This window comes from Nerophis ophidion, linkage group LG02 (assembly GCF_033978795.1).
Source record: "Nerophis ophidion isolate RoL-2023_Sa linkage group LG02, RoL_Noph_v1.0, whole genome shotgun sequence".
Classification (NCBI taxonomy): Eukaryota; Metazoa; Chordata; class Actinopteri; order Syngnathiformes; family Syngnathidae; genus Nerophis; species Nerophis ophidion.
Window position 1 is genome coordinate 71675381 of NC_084612.1, and position 25905 is coordinate 71701285.

General features: G+C 44.3%; 1 protein-coding gene across 1 annotated transcript; it reads left to right on the forward strand.

Annotated features, from left to right (window-relative positions):
- The first annotated feature begins 1943 nt into the window (after nt 1-1943).
- Nucleotides 1944-25905, forward strand: LOC133544559 (nuclear factor of activated T-cells, cytoplasmic 2-like). The gene is made up of 10 exons (XM_061890041.1): nt 1944-2099; nt 3508-4309; nt 4378-4549; nt 6978-7180; nt 11663-11835; nt 11915-12055; nt 15852-15907; nt 15992-16127; nt 16209-16829; nt 24628-25905. Exons 1-10 carry the CDS (start codon nt 2006-2008, stop codon nt 24699-24701), a joined length of 2472 nt encoding a protein of 823 aa, XP_061746025.1. The 5' UTR covers nt 1944-2005; the 3' UTR covers nt 24702-25905.

Genomic DNA, 25905 nt, shown 5'->3' on the forward strand with positions numbered 1-25905 from the left:
TCTCGGTCCGAATAGCTCTTGCTGCTGGAGACTCCCATTATAAACAATGTGAGGACGTGAGGAGCCCTCACCCTTGTGATGTCATCGTCTGCGACTTCCGGTAAAGGCAGGGCTTTTTTTATCAGCACAGAAAGTTGCGAACTTTATCGTCGATGTTCTCTACTAAATTATTTCAGCAAAAATATGGCAATATCGCGAAATTATCAAGTATGACACGTAGAACGGACCTGCTATCCCCGTTTGAATAAGAAAATCTCATTACAGTAGGCTGCGATGAGGTGGCGACTTGTCCAGGGTGTACCCCGCCTTCCGCCCAATTGTAGCTGAGATAGGCGCCAGCGCCCCCCGCCACCTCAAAAGGGAATAAGCGGTAGAAAATGGATGGATTACAGTAGGCCTTTAATTCTCATTTTGTTCATTTATATTTTGGTTTTATTTTGTGTTGAAAGTAAAAATAAAGACATTTTAATAATCAATCAATCAATCAATGTTTATTTATATAGCCCCAAATCACAAATGTCTCAAAGGACTGCACAAATCATTACGACTACAACATCCTCGGAAGAACCCACAAAAGGGCAAGGAAAACTCACACCCAGTGGGCAGGGAGAATTCACATCCAGTGGGACGCCAGTGACAATGCTGACTATGAGAAACCTTGGAGAGGACCTCAGATGTGGGCAACCCCCCCGCCTCTAGGGGACCGGAAGCAATGGTTGTCGAGCGGGTCTAACATGATACTGTGAAAGTTCAATCCATAGTGGCTCCAACACAGCCGCGAGAGTTTAGTTCAAGCGGATCCAAGACAGCAGCGAGAGTCCCGTCCACAGGAAACCATCTCAAGCGGATCAGCAGCGTAGAGACGTCCCCAACCGATACAGGCGAGCGGTCCAGCCTGGGTCCCGACGAGCGGTCCATCCTGGGTCTCGACTCTGGACAGCCAGGACTTCATCCATGGTCATCGGACCGGACCCCCTCCACAAGGGAGGGGGGGACATAGGAGAAAGAAAAGAAGCGGCAGATCAACTGGTCTAAAAAGGAGGTCTATTTAAAGGCTAGAGTATACAGATGAGTTTTAAGGTGAGACTTAAATGCTTCTACTGAGGTAGCATCTCGAACTGTTACCGGGAGGGCATTCCAGAGTACTGGAGCCCGAACGGAAAACGCTCTATAGCCCGCAGACTTTTTTGGGGCTCTAGGAATCACTAATAAGCCGGAGTCTTTTGAACGCAGATTTCTTGCCGGGACATATGGTACAATACTCATTTTGTTCATTTATATTTTGGTTTTATTTTGTGTAGAAAGTAAAAATAAAGACATTTTAATAAGATGTTTTTTTTAATATTTTCTTGCGGCTTAGCCTCACCCAGACTCTGCATACAGTGGCCACACCCAGGTAAATTGAGTTTGAGACCCCTGCCTAAGAATGTCCATCCATCCATTCAGTGATCACACAGAGGAAAGCAGTTGTGCAACTCTACCCTCTAGTGGTGATATATAATATTACTCGGCTAATCCATTCACAGTGATCACACAGAGGAAAGCCGTTGTGCAACACTACCCTCTAGTGGTGATATATAATATTACTCGGCTAATCCATTCACAGTGATCACACAGAGGAAAGCAGTTGTGCAACACTACCCTCTAGTGGTGATAAATAATATTTCTGGGCTAATGGAGTATTTATTATCCTTTCATATACAACATTCTGGACTACATTCAAGGGTCACGGCCTCATCAATCACGTATAAAACTCAAAATAACCACAATAAAAATGTTCCAACATTGAAAATCTAACACAAACAATAAACAAGGTGCATTGTGCTCACTCCCACTCACAAAGTCAGGTTGTCATCAGGAAGTGGGTTTTTTTTTTGTTGTTTTTACTCATGGTTGTGGTTTTGATTCGAGCCCCTCCCTTAAACTACCGATCCCATACTGTCGCTTCTTGCAGTCGACACGTTTGCTCAGAAATCGGTCTAACGAAACAATCACGGCGGGGGACATGACGTCTGACATCAGTCAGGAGGACTTGGACTTTGCGGATCTGTTTCTTTATAATCCGCCAGAGGATGCCTTCTCTGATGGTTTCATCCAAGGTGTGTATCTTTTATATCTTCCCTACTAGAATGAAAGCAAATACAGTGGCGGTTAAAAGTTGACATACACTTGTAAAGAACATCATGTCATGGCGGTCTTGAGGTTCCAGTCATTTCTACAACTCTTATTTTTTTGTGATAGAGTGATTGGAGCACATGTGTGTCGGTCACCAAAAACATTCATGAAGTTTGGTTCTTTTATGAATTTATTTTGGGTCTACTGAAAATGTGCTAGGTCAAAAGTTTACATACAGCAATGTTAATATTTTGTTACATGTTCCTTGGCAAGTTTCACTGCAATAAGGTTGGTACAGTCCAGCTAAATTTGTTGGTTTTTAATCAATCAATCAATTAATCAATCAATTAATGTTTACTTATATAGCCCTAAATCACTAGTGTCTCAAAGGGCTGCACAAACCACAACACAAACCACTACCATTTTCTGACATGGACTTCTTTCTTCAGCATTGTCCACACTTTTAAGTCAGGACTTTTGGCAAGGCCATTCTAAAACCTAAATTGGAGCCTGATTCAGCAATTCCTTTACCACTTTTGACGTGTGTTTGGGGTCATTGACACCCAACTGCGCCCGAGACCCAACCTCTAGGTTGTCCTGAAGAATCTGGAGGTAATCCTCCTTTTCCATTGTCCCATTTATTCTCTGTAAAGCACCAGTTCCATTGGCAGCAGAACAGACCCAGAGCATAACACTACCACCGCCTCACCTTTTCTCCTCCAAACATATTTTTGGGTCTTGTGGTCAAAAAGCAAGATATTTGTTTCATCTGACATACTTTTCAACCCTCTCGGATTTTCCGGGAGACTCCCGAAATTCAGAGCCTCTCCCTCCTGAAAATCTCCCGAAATTCAATGGAGCTGGAGGCCACGGCCCCTCCAGCTCCAAACGGACCTTAGTGGGGACAGCCTGTTTTTACGTCCGCTTTCCCACAATATAAACACCTTGCCCGCCCAATCACGTTAAAACATCTACGGATTTTGATAAAAAAACTGCACACACAAGGAGACGAAGCAGAAGAACGAGGAAGTTACACCCATGGCGAGGCCGTCTGTAAAAGACAGAAACAATCCACACAGAACTAAGGTAGCAGGCAGGTTTAAATACTCATGCAAACAATGAGAAACAGGTGTGTGTAAAAATCATAGCAGGTGGAACAAATCAAGTACTGTAACCATGGTGACAAAATGAAACAGGAAGTGCTCAAACTAAGGGATCGGAAGAGTCCAAAAATAATCAAAACACACAAAAGGACTCAAGAACAAAAACTATGTCTGATCCGGGAGGCGGATCCTGACAGAGCAAAGAAGTAGTCTACACCAATAAAACTCAGTTTTCACATGGTGACCTTCACCACCCGGTCGTTTAATCCGCCTTTCGTTGTATTGACAGAAAATGGCGATCGCCCCCCACTACTGGGGGTCAACGCAACGTTCGTCGAGGATAGTCCTGCTAAAGAAAGCTCATCGTCTGAGATGCTGTTTGACTCCATGGCTTTGGCCACAACAACTGGGATCATCCCAGCTCCCAGCCCCAGGATTGAGATCACTCCATCAGGGGATTCCCTCAGCTCTCAGGCCCTGGAGCAGAGCCTTGGCTCCAAAGTCCTCGGGGCCTACCGAGAAACTGCAAGCCCTGCCAGTAGCAACTCCTCCACCGGTTGGGTAGCAGAAGGATTCTCTCCATCAGCCTCGCCAAGCACACGTTCCACAGAGTTGTCCACCCTAGACCTCTGTCCTTACATCCAGGGTATCCACACTTCTTCTACCCACTCCTTACCAGGAGCCTCTGGAGGTAACAGCTTTACCGATGAGCCCTTCCTCCTGCCTCAGCACCAAGGCATGCGCTCACCACAGGTCCAGCGCCGCTCCCGCTCTGTCTCACCACAGGGCAAGCGCACCCATGACCAGATATTCACCTGTCAGGGTGCCACTCCAGTCAAACAACGCTCCCGAAGTCCCAGTCCTATCCCCTTGCCTTACGAACTGCCGGGTTCATACCACACCCCTCAAAGGCAGGTTCAAGGCGTGTTTCAGACCCAAATGCAGATCTCTAGAAAAGGCCTGGAAGAAATGGTGAATAGTGCCCATGGGCCGAACCTCAGGTTAGATTGCGTGTGTGAGAGGGAAGGAGCGGTGGCCACGTCTGGAAACTTCTGTGTCGTCCCAACTTCATGGTCTTCTCAACCATTTCGGTATGTAATCACTTTGGTCTGTTATTGTTTTATTCTTCCCTAACGTTAAATGATCTTTTTCCCTCAAGAGGCCTTTCCTTAGTCCCGCTCCCCTCTCTAGAGTGGGCATTGCCCAGTAAGTCCAGTCAGTACGAGCTGGTGATCCAGCACCAGCCGAGATCTCACCACAGAGCCCACTACGAGACCGAGGGCAGCCGCGGACCGGTCAAGACACTCAGTGGCGGACACCCAGAAGTTCAGGTACTTGGCTTCATCCACTCAAGTGAGATAAGACGGTTTGCCCTCACTTCTTGTCCGTCCTACTTATTGAAATAAGCAGAAGCAAACTGTACGTGTGCAGAAATGTATTTATTTAACACAGCAGAGCTCCTCACAAAGTCCATGATCAAGACACGGCTGTTGAAACACCAAGCAGGAATTTAAAAAATACAAATTACCGTATTTCCTTGAATTGCCGCCGGGGCGCTAATTAATTTAAAACCTCTTCTCACTACGGCGCTTACCAAAGACATGCAGTAACAATTTGAGTGTGATGTAAGGATACCATCATGAAAAGCACATTTAATTAAAAAAACAACGTTATTATAGTCTTACCTTTACTTATAAATGAAATCCACGCCAGCTCCTTCTGATCAAAAGCATCGATAACTTGTTTATAGAAGTCTTCCTTATCTTTCTTCAGTTTTAATAGCTTCTCTGTCTCGATGGAGATCTTCCTATATTACCTGGAACAGTAATAAAGTGATCTATCCATCCATCCATTTCCTACCGCTTATTCCCTTTTGGGGTCGCGGGGGGCGCTGGCGCCTATCTCAGCTACAATTGGGCGGAAGGCGGGGTACACCCTGGACAAGTCGCTACCTCATCGCAGGGCCAACGGACAACATTCAAACTCACATTCACACACTAGGGCCAATTTAGTGTTGCCAATCAACCTATCCCCAGGTGCATGTCTTTGGAAGTGGGAGGAAGCCGGAGGGAACCCACGCAGTCACGGGGAGAACATGCAAACTCCACACAGAAAGATCCCGAGCCTGGGATTTGAACCCAGGACTGCAGGACCTTTGTATTGTGAGGCAGACGCACTAACCCCTCTGCCACCGTGAAGCCCTTGCATTTTCATGAAAGGAATACAAATAAATGATGATGATGACGATGATGACTGAAAGTCCAGTTTAGAAAACCGCTATCAGATCGCTGCTATCAGTTAGCTCGGCTCCTCAAATGCGGGCGACGACAGAATTATCCTCGGACAACTCCCCCTCCCGTTCTGCTCCGTGGGTGATCTCTTTATCCCACCACTGCCAACATGAAGTGTTATTGTGTGAATAATACACTGGGTATTTAGGACTGGAACATGCTTTCTTTCAGCCCGGTTGTTTACATCGTGCACCCGCCGCGTCATATCCGTCCCACCACAATCACGTCACTCATTTCACTTCTTCTGCAGCCGAATAGTCGCAAGAAGGATCACTAGCGCCCTCTACCACCAGGAGGCGGGAGTCATTTAATGACTCATATTTAACAAACGCAGCTACGGTATTGTGACGGTCTCAAGCCGTCGTCTTGCGGGTTCCCAGGACCACCAAGGAAGGACATGGCTTGAGCAGTTTTACTTTGTTATTTTTCAATAGCCTTTAAATAGACTCCCTTTTTAGACCGGTTGATCTGCCATTTCTTTTCTTTTTCTCCTATCTCCCACTCTCCCTTGTGGAGGGGGTGTGGTCCGATCCAGTGGCCATGTACTGCTTGCCTGTGTATCGGCTGGGGACATCTCTGCGCTGCTGATCCGCCTACGCTTGGGATGGTTTCCTGCTGGCTCCGCTGTGAACGGGACTGTCGCTGCTGTGTCGGATCCGCTTTGGACTGGACTCTCGCGACTGTGTTGGATCCATTATGGATTGAACTCTCACAGTATCATGTTAGACCCGCTCGACATCCATTGCTTTCTTCCTCTCCAAGGTTCTCATAGTCATCATTGTCACCGACGTCCCACTGGGTGTGAGTTTTCCTTGCCCTTATGTGGGCCTACCGAGGATGTCGTAGTGGTTTGTGTTGAGGTTTGTGCAGCCCTTTGAGACACTAGTGATTTAGGGCTATATAAGTAAACATTGATTGATTGATTGATTGATTGAATAAAACCTCAGTCCAGGTCGCTCTTTCGCTCCTCCTTTCTGCTCATGCGGCGTTTCCTCGCCGCCATCTTGGGCCGGGCTACAGCGTGTCCTGCCTGTCTGTCGGACCGTCGGCTCCACAGGTATATTAATAAAACATGGCTGCTTACTGTTCTTTTTAGCATATCCAATAGCTTGGACCTTAAATCCTACTGAATAGCTCTTACTCTTCTTCCCTTTATGCGATTTCAAATGATTGAAATCAGCCTCCTCCATTTTGAAAATGATGACGTCACGAGTAATACTAAGCATTCGCTAATTATTTTGCGAAGAGAGTATTTCAAGGCAAGCGCATACTATATGCCCGGCGGCAATTCAAGGAAATACAGTAGCTTTATTGACTGATCCGGCAATTAAATAAATGAACTGATGCTGCTTTTTTTTTCCTAGCGCTTGTCATGCCTGTGGAAAGACATCCCCACCAGGAGGTTTATTTATTGGAGTTTGTTGCAAGTAATTAAGAGTTTTCAATCCGCTTTCGTTGTGCCTGCAAGCTCCACGGTTATCAAGGGACAACTCCGCTGGGGCTGCTTGTCTTCATCGGGACAGCCGACGAGAGGCTGCTGAAACCCCACGCCTTCTACCAGGTCCACCGCATCACTGGCAAGACCGTGACCACACCCAGCACGGAAAGGATGGTCAATGGGACCAAAATGTTGGAAATCCCTCTCCAACCAAGTAACAATATGAGAGCGGTGTAAGTAGCCGACACGGACCGTAATGCTTCTACAAACCCTGTTTCCATATGAGTTGGGAAATTGTGTTAGATGTAAATATAAACGGAATACAATGATTTGCAAATCCTTTTCAACCCATATTCAGTTGAATATGCTACAAAGACAACATATTTGATGTTAAAACTCATTAAAAAAAATTATTTTGCAAATAATCATTAACTTTAGAATTTGATGCGTGACAAAGAAGCTGGGAAAGGTGGCAATAAATACCGATAGAGTTGAGGAATGCTCATCAAACACTTATTTGGAACGTCCCACAGGTGTGCAGGCGAATTGGGAACAGGTGGGTGCCGTGATTGGGTATAAAAGCAGCTTCCATGAAATGCTGAGTAATTCACAAAAAAAAACTTAATGCAGAGCACTCTACAAAGATCATGGGCCATACCTTCATATTTTAGGGGGCCATATCCCACACAGTACCCCGTTTTATCTCCAAGTCCAAGTGTCATATCCCATCTCTGGGTCAATCACCCAGGGCTTACCTGTCCTAAGGGTTCCTCTTAGTAGGGCGGTATAGCTCGGTTGGTAGAGCGGCCGTGCAACCAACTTGAGGGTGGCAGGTTCGATCCCCGCTTCCACCATCCTAGTCACTGTCGTTGTGTCCTTGGGCAAGACACTTTACCCACCTGCTTCCAGTGCCACCCACACTGGTTTGTAAATGTAAACATTAGACATTGGGTTTCACTATGTAAAGCGCTTTGAGTCACTGGAGAAATAGCGCTATATAAATATAATTCACGTCACAAACAAGGATGGGGCGAGGGTCACCGATTTGTAAACAAATGCATGAGCAAATTATCCGACCGTTTTAGAACAACATTTCTCAACGAGCTATTGCAAGGAATTTAGGGATTTTTACCAATCTACGGTCCGCAAAATCATCAAAAGGTTCAGAGAATCTGGAGAAATCACTGCACGTAAGCGATGATATTACGGACCGTTGATCCCTTAGGCCAGGGGTGCCCATTACGTCGATCGCGAGCTACCAGTCGACCGCTGGGGGTGTGTCAGTCGATCTCCAGCCAGGCTTTTAAAAAAAAATAGACCTAAAAATTTGTGACCATCAATCTTCACCAAGACGTCACGTAAATGACATTCACGGTACCGGAGGGTCTTGTGAGATGACGCTGGCTGCTGCAAGATCATTATTATTCAAATATGACCGAGAGGAAGGCGAGAAACACTTTTTATTTCAACAGACTCTCGCGCCGTACCTTCCGTCAATACTCTAAAGGCCGACTGCACATTTCCTATCTTCACAATAAAAGCCCTGCTTCATGCTGCCTGCGCTAACTAAATACAGAGTCTCGGAAAACTGGCGTGCACAAGCGATCCCTCAGAAAGCTGGCGTGCACATCACTTGTGCACGCCAGCTTTCCGAGACTCTTATTTTGTTAGCGCAGGCAGCATGAAGCAGGGCTTTTATTGTGAAGATAGGAAATGTGCAGTCGGCCTTTAGAGTTTTGACGGAAGGGACGGCGCGAAAGTCTGTTGAAATAAAAAGTGTTTCTCGCCTTCCTCTCTGTCATTTTTTCATAATAATGAACTGGCAGCAGCCAGCGTCATCTCACAAGACCCTCGGGTGCCGTGAATGTCAATCAAGCAAGCTACGGAATTTGCCGCCAATGTTTTTCTTGTAAAGTGTATGGAAGCTGGATGAATTAGATGCCAAAAACCAACCACTTTCATGTGGTATTGTACAGAAAGGACAACTTTTTTTCTCCTCCATTTGAAAATGTGGGTGTTCGTTATCATCATTACTGTCTGATTCCAATCAATGCAAGTCATCAGAATCAGGTAATACACCAACTTATATTCTTGTCTTCGTGAAAGAAAGACATCTATATGTGTTACACATGCTTGTATTATCATTAAACACATTTAACTTGTTTACAAAAAGGTCTCTTTCATAAATAAATAAATGTAAATGATATATATAAATGAGGTAGATCCCCTCGAGTTGGTCAATTGAAAAGTAGCTCGCCTGCAGAAAAAGTGTGGGCACCCATAGGTGTCAAACTCTGGCCCGCCGTGTAATTTCATTTGGCCCTTGAGGCAATATCAAATTAACATTAGAGCTGGCCCGCCGCTGTAACACCGCATTCACCGCTAATACTCATACTCGTCAACCCTCCCAATTTTCCCGGGAGACTCCCGAAGTTCAGTGCCCCTCCCGATTTCCACCCGGACAATAATATTGGGGGCGAGCAGTAAAAGCACTGCTTTTGGCGTTCTCTACATGTCGCCACGTCCGCTTTTCTTCCATAAAAACAGCGTGCCAGCCCACTGTCATACACACACACACACAAGTGTATGCAAGGCATACTTGGTCAACAGCCATACAGGTCACACTGAGGGTGGCCATATAAACAAGGTTAACACTTTAAACAAATATGCGCCACACTGTGAACCCACAGCAAACAAACATTTCGGAAGAACATCCTCACCGTAACACAACATAAACACAACCGGACAAATACATAGAACCCCTTGCATCACTAACTCTTCCGGGACGCTACAATATACACCCCTCGCTACCACCAAACCCCGCCCCAACTCAAACCCGCCGCCGAAAAAGGCATTAAATTTGGGTTTTTATTTTATTTGATATGCCATTGATATTTTTGAATTATTATTATTATTTGAAACCGGATTTTGCATGTCACTATAAAGTTATATAAGCCTTGCTTGGTCAATATTCAATGCAAAACTTGTTTGGGTCCCTATTAAAGGGTTAATTTGTTCAACCTCGGCCCGCGGCTTTGTTCAGTTTTAAATTTTGGCCCGCTCTGTATTTGAGTTTGACACCACTGCCTTAGGCGGTACTGCATCAAAAACAGACATCAGTGTGTAAGATATCACCACATGGGCTCAGGAATACGTAATAAAACCGCTGTCAGTAACAACAGTTGGTCGCTACATCTGTAAGTGCTAGTTAAAACTCTACTATGCAGAGCAAAACCCATTTATCAACAACACCCAGGAATGCCGCTGGCTTCGCTGGGCCAGAGATCATCTAAGATGGACTGATGCAAAGTGGAAAAGTGTTCTGTGGTCTGACGAGTCCACATTTCAAATTATATTTGGAAACTGTGGGCGTGGTGTCCTCCGGAACTAAGAGGAAAATAAATATCCGGATTGTTATAGGCGCAAAGTTCAAAAGCCAGCATCTGTGATGGTATGGGGGTGTATTAGTGCCCAAGGCATGGGTAACTTACACATCTGTGAAGGCACCATTAATGCTAAAAGGTCCATACAGGTTTTGGAGCAACACATGTTGTCATCCAAGCAACGTTATCATGGACGCCCTTGCTTATTTCAGCAAGACAATGCCAAGCCACGTGTTACAACAGCGTGGCTTCGTAGTAAAAGAGTGTGGATACTTTCCTGGCCCACCTGCAGTCCAGACCTGTCTCCCATCGAAAATGTGTGGCGCATTATGAAGCGTAAAATACCACAGCGGAGACCCACAGACAAGAATGGGAAAGAATTCCACTTTCAAAGCTTCAACAATTAGTTTCCTCAGTTCCCAAACGTTTATTGAGTGTTGTTAAAAGAAAAGGTGATGTAACACAGTGGTGAACATGCCCTTTCCCAACTACTTTGGCACATGTTGCAGCCATGAAATTCTAAGTTAAATATTATTTGCAAAAAAAAAAAAAAGTTTATGAGTTTGAACATCAAATATCTTGTCTTTGTAGTGCATTCAGCTGAATATGGGTTGAAAAGGATTTGCAAATCATTGTATTCCGTTTATATTTACATCGTTCTAAAGTATGTTCTGTCTGTAATGGCCTTTTATTTTAATGTTGCTGCTGTTGGAAATGTACCAGTATGTTTTTTTTTTCCTAGAAAATATACGAGTACATAATTGTTATGGCGCTATGTGAAACCACCCACACCTGCATCAGGTTGGGCCGAGAATGAAGGTCATGAATTGAGCTCTACAGCCACAGCTGATCCTGGTCTAGCAACGGCAGCACCAAAAAACCGACCACAAACTGACCGATTCCATGCCCCAGTATCCATAGTTGTTGGGGACGGCATAGCTCGGTTGGTAGAGCGGCCGTGTCAGCAACTTGAGGGTTGCAGGTTCGATCCCCGCTTCCGCCATACTAGTCAATGCCGTTGTGTCCTTGGGCAAGACACTTTACCCACCTGCTCCCAGTGCCACCCACACTGGTTTAAATGTAACTTAGATATCGGGTTTCACTATGTAAAGCGCTTTGAGTCACTAGAGAAAAAAGCGCTATATAAATATGATTCACTTCAATTCACTCCACTTACCGACTGACAGAGACTTGATCACAGATCACATTGGATGTGTTCTGTCAGCAGCCAAAATACAACAAACATACTTCAAATAATTGAGTTTTAATACTGATCTGGCACAGAATAGCCCAAATCATGATCCAGGTTAAGGCTTTGTTACCAACCCCTAGGATTGACTGCGTGGGAATCTTGAAGCTGAGGAATGTAGACATTGAGCTGAGGTACGGCGAGACAAACATGGGACGCAAGAACACTCGGGTTCGCTTGGTGTTCCGTGTCCATTTACCGCAGCCCGGAGGCCAGTTGGTGTCTCTTCAGGTGGCCTCACAGCCCATTGAATGCTGTAAGGAACTAGACCAGGAGCCGTCAAGGATTTCTATACTGATCTTATTAATTAATTAACAGTTGTTTTGTTTGTACAGCTCAGCATTCTGCTCAGGAGATCCCCGTAGTCAATAAGCAGAACTTGGACAGATGCTCGGTACACGGTGGACAAATCATGTTCTTGACTGGGCAGAACTTTACCTGCGACTCTAGGGTGATGTTCTCAGAGAAGACACGAGGTGAGACATTTATTACAATAGTTCATCGCTTGAATGAAGGGATAAATGCCTCTGTTTGACACCGTCAATAAGACAAAGTACATGTCTGATCATTTAGCCCAGGGGTCGGGAACCTTTTTGGCTGAGAGAGCCATACGAGCCAAGTATTTTAAAAAGTATTTCTGTGAGAGCCATATAATCAATCAATCAATCAATCAATGTTTATTTATATAGCCCCAAATCACAAATGTCTCAAAGGACTGCACAAATCATTACGACTACGACATCCTCGGAAGAACCCACACCCAGTGGGCAAGGAGAATTCACACCCAGTGGGACGCCAGTGACAATGCTGACTATGAGAAACCTTGGAGAGGACCTCAGATGTGGGCAACCTCCCCCTCTAGGGGACCGAAAGCAATGGATGTCGAGCGGGTCTAACATGATACTGTGGAAGTTCAATCCATAGTGGCTCCAACACAGCCGCGAGAGTTCAGTTCAAAGCGGATCCATGACAGCAGCGAGAGTCCCGTCCACAGGAAACCATCTCAAGCGGAGGCGGATCGGCAGCGTAGAGATGTCCCCAACCGATACACAGGCGAACGGTCCATCCTGGGTCTCGACTCTGGACAGCCAGTACTTCATCCATGGTTATCGGACCGGACCCCCTCCACGAGGGAGGGGGGGGGCATAGGAGAAAGAAAAGAAGCGGCAGATCAACTGGTCTAAAAAGGAGGTCTATTTAAAGGCTAGAGTATACAGATGAGTTTTAAGGTGAGACTTAAATGCTTCTAATATATTTTTTTCAACACTGAATACAACTAAATGCATGCATTTTTAAGTAAGACCAACATTTCTAGAGTATAAAAAGTTTCTTATACGTTTTAATAACAATGTTATTCTGAAGCATCCATCCATCCATCTTCTTCCGCTTATCCGAGGTCGGGTGGCGGGGGCAACAGCCTAAGCAGGGAAACCCAGACTTCCCTCTCCCCAGCCACTTCGTCCAGCTCTTCCCGGGGGATCCCGAGGCGTTCCCAGGCCAGCCGGGAGACATAGTCTTCCCAACGTGTCCTGGGTCTTCCCCGTGGCCTCCTACCGGTTGGACGTGACCTAAACACCTCCCTAGGGAGGCGTTCGGGTGGCATCCTGACCAGATGCCCGAACCACCTCATCTGACTCCTCTCGAAGTGAAGAAGCAGCGGCTTTACTTTGAGTTCCCCCCGGATGGCAGAGCTTCTCACCCTATCTCTAAGGGAGAGACCCAAACTCATTTCGGCCGCTTGTACCCGTGATCTTATCCTTTCGGTCATGACCCAAAGCTCATGACCATAGGTGAGGATGGGAACGTAGATCGACCGGTAAATTGAGAGCTTTGCCTTCCGGCTCAGCTCCTTCTTCACCACAACGGATCGGTACAACGTCCGCATTACTGAAGACGCCGCACCGATCCGCCTGTCGGTCTCACGATCCACTCTATTCTGAAGCAAACCAACGATAAATCAAATAATTCTTACCGTTAATGCGACGTCTTGAACAGGTGCGGTAGAAACCGGATGGATGGATTAAAATGCATGAGAATGTTTTCTAATTTGAACGTTATTTTTGACACTGTGATTACCAGCGGAATTATTTATTACTTACCGTGTTAAGCAATGTCAGCTAAGATTTATCTGAGAGCCAGATGCAGTCATCAAAAGAGCCACATCTGGCTCTAGAGCCATAGCTTCCCTACCCCTGATCTAGCCAGAGTTTTTGGTACACATTAAACCACTAAAGTTAATTAACACATTAATTTTTGGTACCACTAAGTCAGGGGTGCCCATTACGTCGATCGCGAGCTACCAGTCGACCGCGGGGGGTGTGTCGTCGATCTCGAGCCAGGCTTTTAAAAAAAATAGACCTAAAAATTAGTGATCATCAATCTTCACCAAGACGTCACTTAAATGACATTTACGGTACCGGAGGGTCTTGTGAGATGACGCTGGCTGCTGCAAGATCATTATTATGAAAATATGACCGGGAGGAAGGCGAGAAACACTTTTTATTTCAACAGACTCTCGCGCCGTACCTTCCGTCAAAACTCTAAAGGCCGACTGGACATTTCCTATCTTCACAATAAAAGCCCTGCTTCATGCTGCCTGCGCTAACTAAATACAGAGTCTCGGAAAACTGGCGTGCACAAGTGATCCCTCGGAAAGCACATCACTTGTGCACGCCAGCTTTCCGAGACTCTTATTTTGTTAGCGCAGGCAGCATGAAGCAGGGCTTTTATTGTGAAGATAGGAAATGTGCAGTCGGCCTTTAGAGTTTTGACGGAAGGGACGGCGCGAAAGTCTGTTGAAATAAAAAGTGTTTCTCGCCGTCCTCTCTGTCATTTTTTCATAATAATGAACTGGCAGCAGCCAGCGTCATCTCACAAGACCCTCGGGTGCCGTGAATGTCAATCAAGCAAGCTACGGAATTTGCCGCCAATGTTTTTCTTGTAAAGTGTATGGAAGCTGGATGAATTAGATGCCAGAAACCAACCACTTTCATGTGGTATCGTACAGAAAGGACAACTTTTTTTCTCCTCCATTTGAAAATGTGGGCGTTATCATCATTACTGTTTGATTCCAATCAATGCAAGTCATCAGAATCAGGTAATACACCAACTTATATTCTTGTCTTCGTGAAAGAAAGACATCTATATGTGTTACACATGCTTGTATTATCATTAAACACATTTAACTTGTTTACAAAAATGTCTCTTTCATAAATAAATAAATATAAATGATATATATAAATGAGGTAGATCCCCTCGAGTTGGTCAATTCAATCAATCAATCAATCAATCAATGTTTACTTATATAGCCCTAAATCACTAGTGTCTCAAAGGGCTGCACAAACCACTACGACATCCTCGGTAGGCCCACATAAGGGCAAGGAAAACTCACACCCAGTGGGACATCGGTGACAATAATGACCCAGTGGGACGTCGGTGACAATGATGACTATGAGAACCTTGGAGAGGAGGAAAGCAATGGATGTCGAGCGGGTCTAACATGATACTGTGAAAGTTCAATCCATAATGGATCCAACACAGTCGCGAGAGTCCAGTCCAAAGCGGATCCAACACAGCAGCGAGAGTCCCGTTCACAGCGCAGCCAGCAGGAAACCATCCCAAGCGGAGGCGGATCAGCAGCGCAGAGATGTCCCCAGCCGATACACAGGCGAGCAGTACATGGCCACCGGATCAGACCGGACTCCCTCCACAAAGGAGAGTGGGACATAGAAGAAAAAGAAAAGAAACGGAAGATCAACTGGTCTAAAAAGGGAGTCTATTTAAAGGCTAGAGTATACAAATGAGTTTTAAGGTGAGACTTAAATGCTTCTACTGAAAAGTAGCTCGCCTGCAGAAAAAGTGTGGGCACCCCTGCACTAAGTGGTTTACCTAGAAAAGAAAACTGCTTACTTATCACCCTAGTAACATGTTGCAAAAACGTTTTCTATATTTTTCCAGTTGATTAGAGTTGGGGTTATAGATATATACATATGTACAGTATATCTAGTCTGATATGTTGTGTGTGTGTACTTTTAACATGAGGAGCGTTGAAATCGAATACTACTGTGCGCTGTGTGAAAGAACGGTTCCAGTCTACTACACAACAGCTTCATGGTTGCATAGTTTAGCTTTTCAGTCAACAGGATGTGGTAAGATCGACTTGGATATAAATAGAGACAGCAGGTTAGCGATCAGTAACAAAAGGCAAATAACCGACCGTTTGTAATTCAAATACAAACGTGACATTTTTACAGTATCTACCACCTCTTTCAGATGGCCAGGAAATCTGGGAAGTGGAGGCAACTGTGAACCGAGAAAATTCCCATGCTGTGAGTGCAGCATGTAGAAAATACAGCGACGTATTTCAAGGGCATTACAAGTTCTAAGTGCTGTTGTTACGATACCCTTTCCAGAAAGTACTGGTGGTTGAGGTTCCTCCGTATCGAGACGGTACCATTTGCCACGCAGCCAAAGTCAACTTCTACGTCATCAATGGGAGGAAGAAGCGCAGTGAGCCCCAGCACTTCGTCTATACCCCCATGATAAGTGGTAATCCATCTTCTGTCCTCAACGACTGAAATATATCGTCCGTATATAATTGCCTGAGCACCTTTCCTTTTTGTATCCAAGCCGTTAAAGCCGAGCCACTGGATGAGAGGCGGATGAATCCGTGTGCTTGCTCAGACATCCAACTTCATTCTGGCAGGTCAGTGAAGTCGCTCTTTCATTGGCCGGAGCATCGGAGCAAACTCCAAGCCATCGGTGTCTCTCCGCCACGCTTCTTAAACAAAGACGAGGATCAGCGGGATTTCCAGCCCGTATTCTACCAATCAAGAGCTGGTAATCTAATCAACACCACAGAGCTTCTCTACCCCCCGACCAAACAACTTTACTATAACAACTATGCTGCTGTTCTCCACGGCGGCTTGCTTACAGCGTCAAACCCCGCCAACATCCATGCCTTAGTAGTCCCGCTCCATCAGGGTGTCGCTGTTAAAAAACCTCAAGACAAACTATGTAAAGGTCCTGAGGTCAAGCACTCATTCAAGGCATATTCATCGACCAGACATCAAAGTACCGTGCAAGTAGTGCAGTCCCTGGGAAAGTCGCCACCTTTGGGATTGGTCCAAAGCGACATTTGTGAGAAGGCGCCGCTCCAAACGGGCAAGGTCGGACCCGACCGAGAGGCTCTGGCTCCGGAACGACTGGCCATCAAACAGGAGGACCTGGGCGGTGTCTACCTGGAAGACGGTGAGTACCGTATTTTCCGCACTATAAGGCGCATTTTCAATGAATGGCCTATTTTAAAACTTTGTTCATCCGTCCATCCATCTTCTTCCGCTTATCCGAGGTCGGGTCGCGGGGGCAACAACCTAAGCAGGGAAACCCAGACTTCCCCCTCCCCAGTCACTTCGTCTAGCTCTTCCCGGGGGATCCCGAGGCGTTCCCAGGCCAGCCGGGAGACATAGTCTTCCCAACGTGTCCTGGGTCTTCCCCGTGGCCTCCTACCGGTTGGACGTGACCTAAACACCTCCCTAGGGAGGCGTTCGGGTGGCATCCTGACCAGATGCCCGAACCACCTCATCTGGCTCCTCTCCATGTGGAGGAGCAGCGGCTTTACTTTGAGTTCCTCCCGGATGGCGGAGCTTCTCACCCTATCTCTAAGGGAGAGCCCCAAACTCATTTCGGCCGCTTGTACCCATGATCTTATCCTTTCGGTCATGACCCAAAGCTCATGACCATAGGTGAGGATGGGAACGTAGATCGACCGGTAAACTGAGAGCTTTGCCTTCCGGCTCAGCTCCTTCTTCACCACAACGTATCGGTACAACGTCCGCATTACTGAAGACGCCGCACCGATCCGCCTGTCGATCTCACGATCCACTCTTCCCCCACTCGTGAACAAGACTCCTAGGTACTTGAACTCCTCCACTTGGACTATAATAATGCCTTATATATTAACTTTGTTCATATATAAGGCATTATAAGGCGCATAGAATAGATGCTACAGTAGAGGCTGGGGTTACGTTATGCATCCTTTAGATCAGGGGTGTCAAACTCAAATACAGAGTGGGCCAAAATTCTAAACTGAACAAAGCCGCGGGCCAAAGTTCAACAACTTCAATCAATCAATCAATCAATCAATGTTTATTTATATAGCCCCAAATCACAAATGTCTCAAAGGACTGCACAAATCATTACGACTACGACATCCTCGGAAGAACCCACAAAAGGGCAAGGAAAACTCACACCCAGTGGGCAGGGAGAATTCACATCCAGTGGGACGCCAGTGACAATGCTGACTATGAAAAACCTAGGGGACCGAAAGCAATGGATGTCGAGCGGGTCTAACATGATACTGTGAAAGTTCAATCCATGGTGGCTCCAACACAGCCGCGAGAGTTCAGTTCGAAGCGGATCCAAGACAGCAGCGAGAGTCCCGTCCACAGGAAACCATCCCAAGCGGGGGCGGATCAGCAGCGTAGAGATGTCCCCAACCGATACACAGGCGAGCGGTCCATCCTGGGTCTCGACTCTGGACAGCCAGTACTTCATCCATGGTCATCGGACCGGACCCCCTCCACAAGGGAGGGGGGAACATAGGAGAAAAAGAAAAGAAGCGGCAGATCAACTGGTCTAAAAAGGAGGTCTATTTAAAGGCTAGAGTATACAGATGAGTTTTAAGGTGAGACTTAAATGCTTCTACTGAGGTAGCATCTCGAACTGTTACCGGGAGGGCATTCCAGAGTACTGGAGCCCAAACGGAAAACGCTCTATAGCCCGCAGACTTTTTTTGGACTCTAGGAATCACTAATAAGCCGGAGTCTTTTGAACGCAGATTTCTTGCCGGGACATATGGTACAATACAATCGGCAAGATAGGATGGAGCTAGACTGTGTAGTATTTTATACGTAAGTAGTAAAACCTTAAAGTCACATCTTAAGTGCACAGGAAGCCAGTGCAGGTGAGCCAGTACAGGCGTAATGTGATCAAACTTTCTTGTTCTTGTCAAAAGTCTAGCAGCCGCATTTTGTACCAACTGTAATCTTTTAATGCTAGACATGGGGATACCCGAAAATAATACGTTATAGTAATCGAGACGAGACGTAACAAACGCATGGATAATGATCTCGGCGTCTTTAGTGGACAAAATGGAGCGAATTTTAGCGATATTACGGAGATGAAAGAAGGCCGTTTTAGTAACGCTTTTAATGTGTGACTCAAAGGACAGAGTTGGGTCGAAGATAATACCCAGATTTTTTTACCGAGTCACCTTGTTTTATTATTTGGTTGTCAAATGTTAAAGTTGTATTATTAAATAGAGGTCGGTTTCTAGCAGGACCGATAATCAGCATTTCAGTTTTTTTGGCGTTAAGTTGCAAAACGTTAGCAGACATCCATTGTTTAATTTCATTAAGACACGCTTCCAACTGACTACAATCCGGCGTGTTGGTCAGCTTTAGGGGCATGTAGAGTTGGGTGTCATCAGCATAGCAGTGAAAGCCGTCACCCAGCGGCAGCATGTAGATGCTGAAGAGTGCAGGGCCAAGGACCGAACCCTGGGGAACTCCAACCGTTACCTTAACATAGTCCGAGGTCATACTGTTATGGGAGACGCACTGCACCCTGTCAGTAAGATAAGAGTTAAACCAAGACAGGGCTAAGTCTGACATACCAATTTGTGTTTTGATACGCTCTAATATAAGCCCGTTGTGCTTTTCAATCTGGCCTACCGGACATTCCCAAATAATTTTTTTAAATCTTTAAGATGGAAACTGTAGCTTCCATTATGTTGTTCAGTGATGTTATTAAATGACTTATTTAATTGAACTTTACAAAGTATTTCAATGGTCGGAATCTGCCATTATGGATGATATACCAGTTACTATGGTAATCTAATTAGTTACTATGGTCATCTAATTAGTTTCTCTGGTAATCTACATCACGGCAGGTCAGACCAGGCACCAAGCAGTGTGGGTGGTAAGCATTTCCACAGACTCGAAAGGAGATTTTCACAACAAAAATTTCTAAAGCTTAGTGATATATAGAATAGAATAGAAACTACTTTATTGATCCCTGGGGGGAAATCAGCAAATATCAGATGTATCAGATTGTAGGTGGGTTTATTTTGTTCATATTTCACTGTTTATTGCATTTTTGTTGCATTTCACTTGATTGTAAAATATGTCGATCGAAAGGGGGTGTGACGTTCATATTTTGTCAATATTCAGTGTTTTATCGTTCATAGAAAAATGTCAAATTCCTTTACGTTTTTTTAAGGCGGTCTGTCATGACGTTTTTAGCATTCAATCAGACATTATTGTGAGGTTTTGTATTAGTGTTTTTTAATAATAGGTATACCGACCCCCAGACATGTTTTTTTCTCTAAATGTGGCCTCCGAGTCAAAATAATTGCCCCGCCTGTTTTGGATACCTCTTTGACAAAAATAACAGCATGTTTTATTGTAAGTTTATTGTCTGGAGTATATTTAGAACTATATTTAGACTTGACTAATATCAGAATGACTCAGTTGCATGCCTCCCACGTCCTCGGTACCAAACATGGCGCCTCTGGTTTAGATGTCTGAGCTGTACCTCGTCCTTCCTGACGATTTTGCGCGCTTAGACAGCTACAGCTCAGCGCTTGCCCTGTCGGTCAACAATATCAAAATAAGTTAAGAAAGTAGACGAAGAAGACTACCGGTAGGTAAATGAGGTAAAGGAGTCAGAATGTTCTTTAGTAAAACAAGACTACATGATAAACCAAAACATATCAGTAGGCCTTCCCTTAAAGGGGAACATTATCACCAGACCTATGTAAGCGTCAATATATACCTTGATGGTGCAGAAAAAAGACCATGTATTTTTTTAACCGATTTCCGAACTCTAAATGGGTGAATTTTGGCGAATTAAACGCCTTTCTGTTCATCGCGCTGGAGGCGATGACGTCAGAATGTGACGTCACCGAGGTAATACAGCCGTCATTTTCATTTTCACATTACAAACATCGGGTCTCAGCTCTGTTATTTTCCGTTTTTTCAACTATTTTTTGGAACCTTGGAGACATCATGCCTCGTCGGTGTGTTGTTGGAGGGTGTAACAACACTAACAGGGAGGGATTCAAGTTGCACCACTGGCCCGAAAATGCGAAAGTGTCTGCCGCCAGACCCCCATTGAATGTACCAAAGTGTCTCCCACTGGGTCATTATTGTCACCAGTGGGATTTAGGGCTATATAAGTAAACATTGATTGATTGATTGATTTTATCTGCGATGCTAAGGCAGACATGGCACAGAGATGTATGGATAACCTGCAGATGCATTTGCAATGATAAAGTCAAGAAAATCACAAAGGTGAGTTTTGTTGATGTTGTTGACTTGTGTGCTAATCAGACATATTTGGTCGCGGCGTGACTCCCAGCTAATCGATGCTAACATGCTACGCTAATCGACGCTAACATGCTATTTCCTGGCGGTGCTAAAGCAGACATGGCACAGAGATGTATGGATAACCTGCAGATGCATTTGCAACGATAGTCAACGAAATCACAAAGGTGAGTTTTGTTGATGTTGACTGCCAGCTAATCGATGCTAACATGCTACGCTAATCGATGCTAACATGCTATTTACCGGCGGTGCTAAAGCAGACATGGTACAGAGATGTATGGATAACCTGTAGATGCATTTGCAACTATATCACGTTTCCTCCCACCCACATTTAATGCGAAACAAACACTTACCAATCGACGGATTTAAGTTGCTCCAGTGTCAAAAGATACGAAAGTCCTGATCGTTTGGTCCGCACATTTTACCTGCGATGCTAATGCAGCTATTCGGCCATGCTATGGCTATGAATAGCGTCAATAGCTATTCGCTCAATAGCTTCAGTTTCATCTTCAATATTTTCATACTCCAACCATCTGTTTCAATACATGCGTAATCTGTTGAATCGCTTAAATCGCTGAAATCCGAGTTTGAATCCGAGCTAATGTCGCTATATCTTGCTGTGGTATTCCCATTGTTTGTTTACATTGGCAGCACTGTGTGACGTCACAGGGAAATGGATAGTGGTTTCGAAGATAGCGAAAATAAGGCACTTTAAAGCTTTATTTAGGGATATTCCGAGACCGGTAAAATTTTGAAAAAAAATTCAAAAAATACAACAAGCCACTGGGAACTGATTTTTTTATTGTTTTTAACCCTTTTGAAATTGTGCTAATGTTCCCCTTTAAGTATTTCTGATAGCTTTAGGCCAGTTTACTAATACAGTGGAATAAAGATCCGACATTATAGTTTATACTTTAAAGTGGCCCCATCTGCCCACCCCAATGAAATAGTTCTGGAGGTGTCACCGGAGCTACTGGTAGCTTATGAGCTTTGTGTTTTAGACTCATCCACAAGACTCGGTTTTTGATCCTAAGAATCAGTATTTAAAGTCTGTTTGGTTCCAATTTTCATACATTTAAGAACAACAACAGGATTAAGCCTTTAAACCGTAGCCACAATTTTAAAACTGGGGTACATCCAGTGCAAAAGACAGCTCAAGCAACACATCTAAAGATAACTGGAGCGTTTGATTCTTGTGGTCTGGTCTGCAAATGAACACGGGCACACATTGGTTGCTTGCAAGCCCTTGTGGTTTGCTTTGAGGCACCTTTCTATCCACTTTCCGGTTTCACTTGCACACAACTCTTTTACTTGTCGACACATGTCTGGAGCATTGTCAAATTGTGAAATTGAAATAATTTAATTAAAATATTCTTATTTGTCCAGCGTTTTCGCCTTTTTTTTCATATGGACCAAAATGTTTGCTATACCTGACCTACCGGCACAGAAATAGGTAGCTAAACATGCAAATAAAATAGTCAAACCGGTGGTAAATATAGCAAGGTTTTTAGCGTGTGTGAATCACAGTAAAGTCAAGGCATGTCTTTTTTAAAATAAATCCCAAAAATGCCAACTTAGTTCTTAAAAAAGCAAAACATAAATATGAATACCAGAAATGCATGCAGCATGAAATACAAGAACTAAAGAAAGGGAATACTGAAACCTAGTGGGCGTTAACAGAACTGCAGATTGAAAACACAAGTAAATACTGTATAGTTTACAAACTCCGTTTCCAAATGAGTTGGGAAATTGTGTTAGATGTAAATATAAACAGAATACAATGATTTGCAAATCTTTTTCAACACATATTCAGTTGAATATGCTACAAAGACAACATATTTGATGTTCAAACGCATAAACCTTTTTTTTTTTTTTTCAAATAATCATTAACTTTAGAATTTGATGCCAGCAACACGTGACAAAGAAGTTGGGAAAGGTGGCCATAAATACTGATAAAGTTTAGGAATGCTCATCAAGCACTTATATGGAACATCCCACAGGTGTGCAGGCTAATTGGGAACAGGTGGGTGCCATGATTGGGTATAAAAGCAGCTTCCAAACAAAGATGGGGTGAGGGTCACCACTTTGTAAGCAAATTGTCGAACAGTTATAGAACAACATTTCTCAACGAGCTATTGCAAGGAATTTAGGGATTTTTACCATCTATGGTCCGTAAAATCATCAAAAAGTTCAAAGAATCTGGAGAAATCACTGCACGTAAGCAATGATATTACAGACTTTTGATCTCTCATGCGGTACTGCATCAAAAACCGACATCAGTGTGTAAAGGATATCACCACATGGGCTCAGGAACACTTCATAAAACCACTGTCAGTAACTACAGTTGGTCACTACATCAGTAAGTGCAAGTTAAAACTCTGCTATGAAAAGCCAAATCCATTTATCAACAACACCAAAGAACACCGCTGGCTTCTCTGGGCCCGAGAGAAGCCAGCGGCCCGAAGATGGACTGATGCAAAGTGGAAAGGTGTTCTGTCGTCTGACGAGTCCACGTTTCAAATTATATTTGGAAATTAGTGTCCTCCAGAACAAAGAGGGAAAATAACCATTCGGATTGTTATAGGCGCGAAGTTCAAAAGCCAGCATCTGTGATGGTATGGGGGTGCATTAGTGCCCAAGGCATGGGTAACTTACACATCTGTGAAGGCACCATTAATGCTGAATGGTCCATTCAGGTTTTGGAACAACATATGTTGTCATCCAAGCAACGTTGTCATGGACGCCCCTGCTTATTTCAGCAAGACAATGCCAAGCCACGTGTTACAACAGCGTGGTTTCGTAGAAAAAGAGTGCGGGTACTTTCCTGGCCCGCCCGCAGTCCAGACCTGTCTCCCATGGAAAATGTGTGGCACATTATGAAGCGTAAAATACGACAGCTTGCCCCATTTTTGTTTGTTAATTACTCAGCATTTTATGGAAGTTGTTTCTATACCCAATCATGGCACCCACCTGCTCCCAATTAGCCTGCACACCTGTGGGATGTTCCATATAAGTGCTTAAGGAGAATTTCTCAACTTTATCAGTATTTATTGCCACCTTTCCCAACTTCTTTGTCACGTGTTGCTGGCATCAAATTCCAAAGTTAATGATTATTTGCACAAAAAAAAAAATGTTCATTCGTTTGAACATCAAATTTTTTGTCTTTGTAGCATATTTAACTGAATATGGGTTGAAAATGATTTGCAAATCATTGTATTCCGTTTAAGGCTTCACGTTGGCAGAGGGGTTAGTGCGTCTGCCTCACAATACGAAGGTCCTGCAGTCCTGGGTTCAAATCCAGGCTCGGGATCTTTCTGTGTGGAGTTTGCATGTTCTCCCCGTGAATGCGTGGGTTCCCTCCGGGTACTCCGGCTTCCTCCCACTTCCAAAGACATGCATCTGGGGATAGGTTGATTGGCAACACTAAATTGGCCCTAGTGTGTGAATGTGAGTGTGAATGTTGTCTGTCTATCTGTGTTGGCCCTGCGATGAGGTGGCGACTTGTCCAGGGTGTACCCCGCCTTCCGCCCGATTGTAGCTGAGATAGGCGCCAGCACCCCCCGCGACCCCGAAAGGGAATAAGCGGTAGAAAATGGATGGATGGATGTATTCCGTTTATATTTACATCTAAAAGCCTAAAGTTGTTCATTTTCTGTTTGCAGTGAACGACATCATACGAAGAGACCTGAGAGATCATCACAGTGACGCTGAGGGCCCGCATCGTCCTGCACTCTGAGGATCTACCTGTACATCAACAGATCTAATTGATCGCTTAGATCAGGGGTCCCCGAACTTTTTGACTCCGAGCTGTAGAAAATTAATTAGGAGGAATTATAAAAAAAAATATTATATTGAAAAAAGACAACTTTTTTTTTAACTTGGGACTCCCCTGCGGGATATTTTTTGGGAGAGAATATTGGAAAAATGTAGTGAAGTGAAGTGAATTGTATTTATATAGCGCTTTTTCTCTAGTGATTCAAAGCGCTTTACATAGTGAAACCCAATATCAATCAATGTTTATTTATATAGCCCTAAATCACAAATGTCTCAAAGGGCTGTACAAACCATTACGACTACGACATCCTCGGTAGAACCTTTGGAGGTGGGAGGGGGCATATTCCCAGGTGCATGTCTTTGGAGGTGGGAGGGGGCATATTCCCAGGTGCATGTCTTTGGAGGTGGGAGGGGGCATATTCCCAGGTGCATGTCTTTGGAGGTGGGATCTTTTTTTTTGTATTTATTTATTTTTATTTTTTTTACATTTAAACCAGTGTAATAATTTAATTGATTTATTTAGACTCGGGGGGCCACACTGGGTTAGAAAAAAAAAACGTGTTATTGATGGGTAAAAGCGTTTTTACACAATATGATTTACCTGAGCAGATAGGAGACACCGAGAGTAACAAGCGGTAGAAAATGGATTAGAAAGGACAGATTAAATAAAAATAATACAAATAAAATATTATTATTATTGTTTTTTAATTTGGGACTCCTCGCGGGTCATTTTTTGGGAGAGAATATAGAGAAAAATTTAATAATTTCATTGATTTATAGATTTTTGAAAATTCACAATTTAGAATCGGGATTCGGATGTAAATCTATTTTTATGCACCACTAATAGACAGCCTAGAGCAGGGGTCTCCAAACTTTTCGACTCAGGGGGCGCATTGGGTTAAATAAATGTGGCCGGGGGCCGGGCTGTGTATATATACGTTAGGTCAGGAAAAAAAAAAAACCCAGGCTATATCATCCCTACAAGCCTGTTTCGCAGGTTTCCCTGCTCGTCAGGGGATTTTATTCCACATCGGAATCCCGATTCTAAATTGTGAATTTTCAAAAATCGATAAATCGATCAAATTATTACATTTTTCCTAATATTCTCTCCTAAAAAAAATGTCCCGCGGGGAGTCCCAAGTTAAAAAAATAAGTTATTTTTAGAA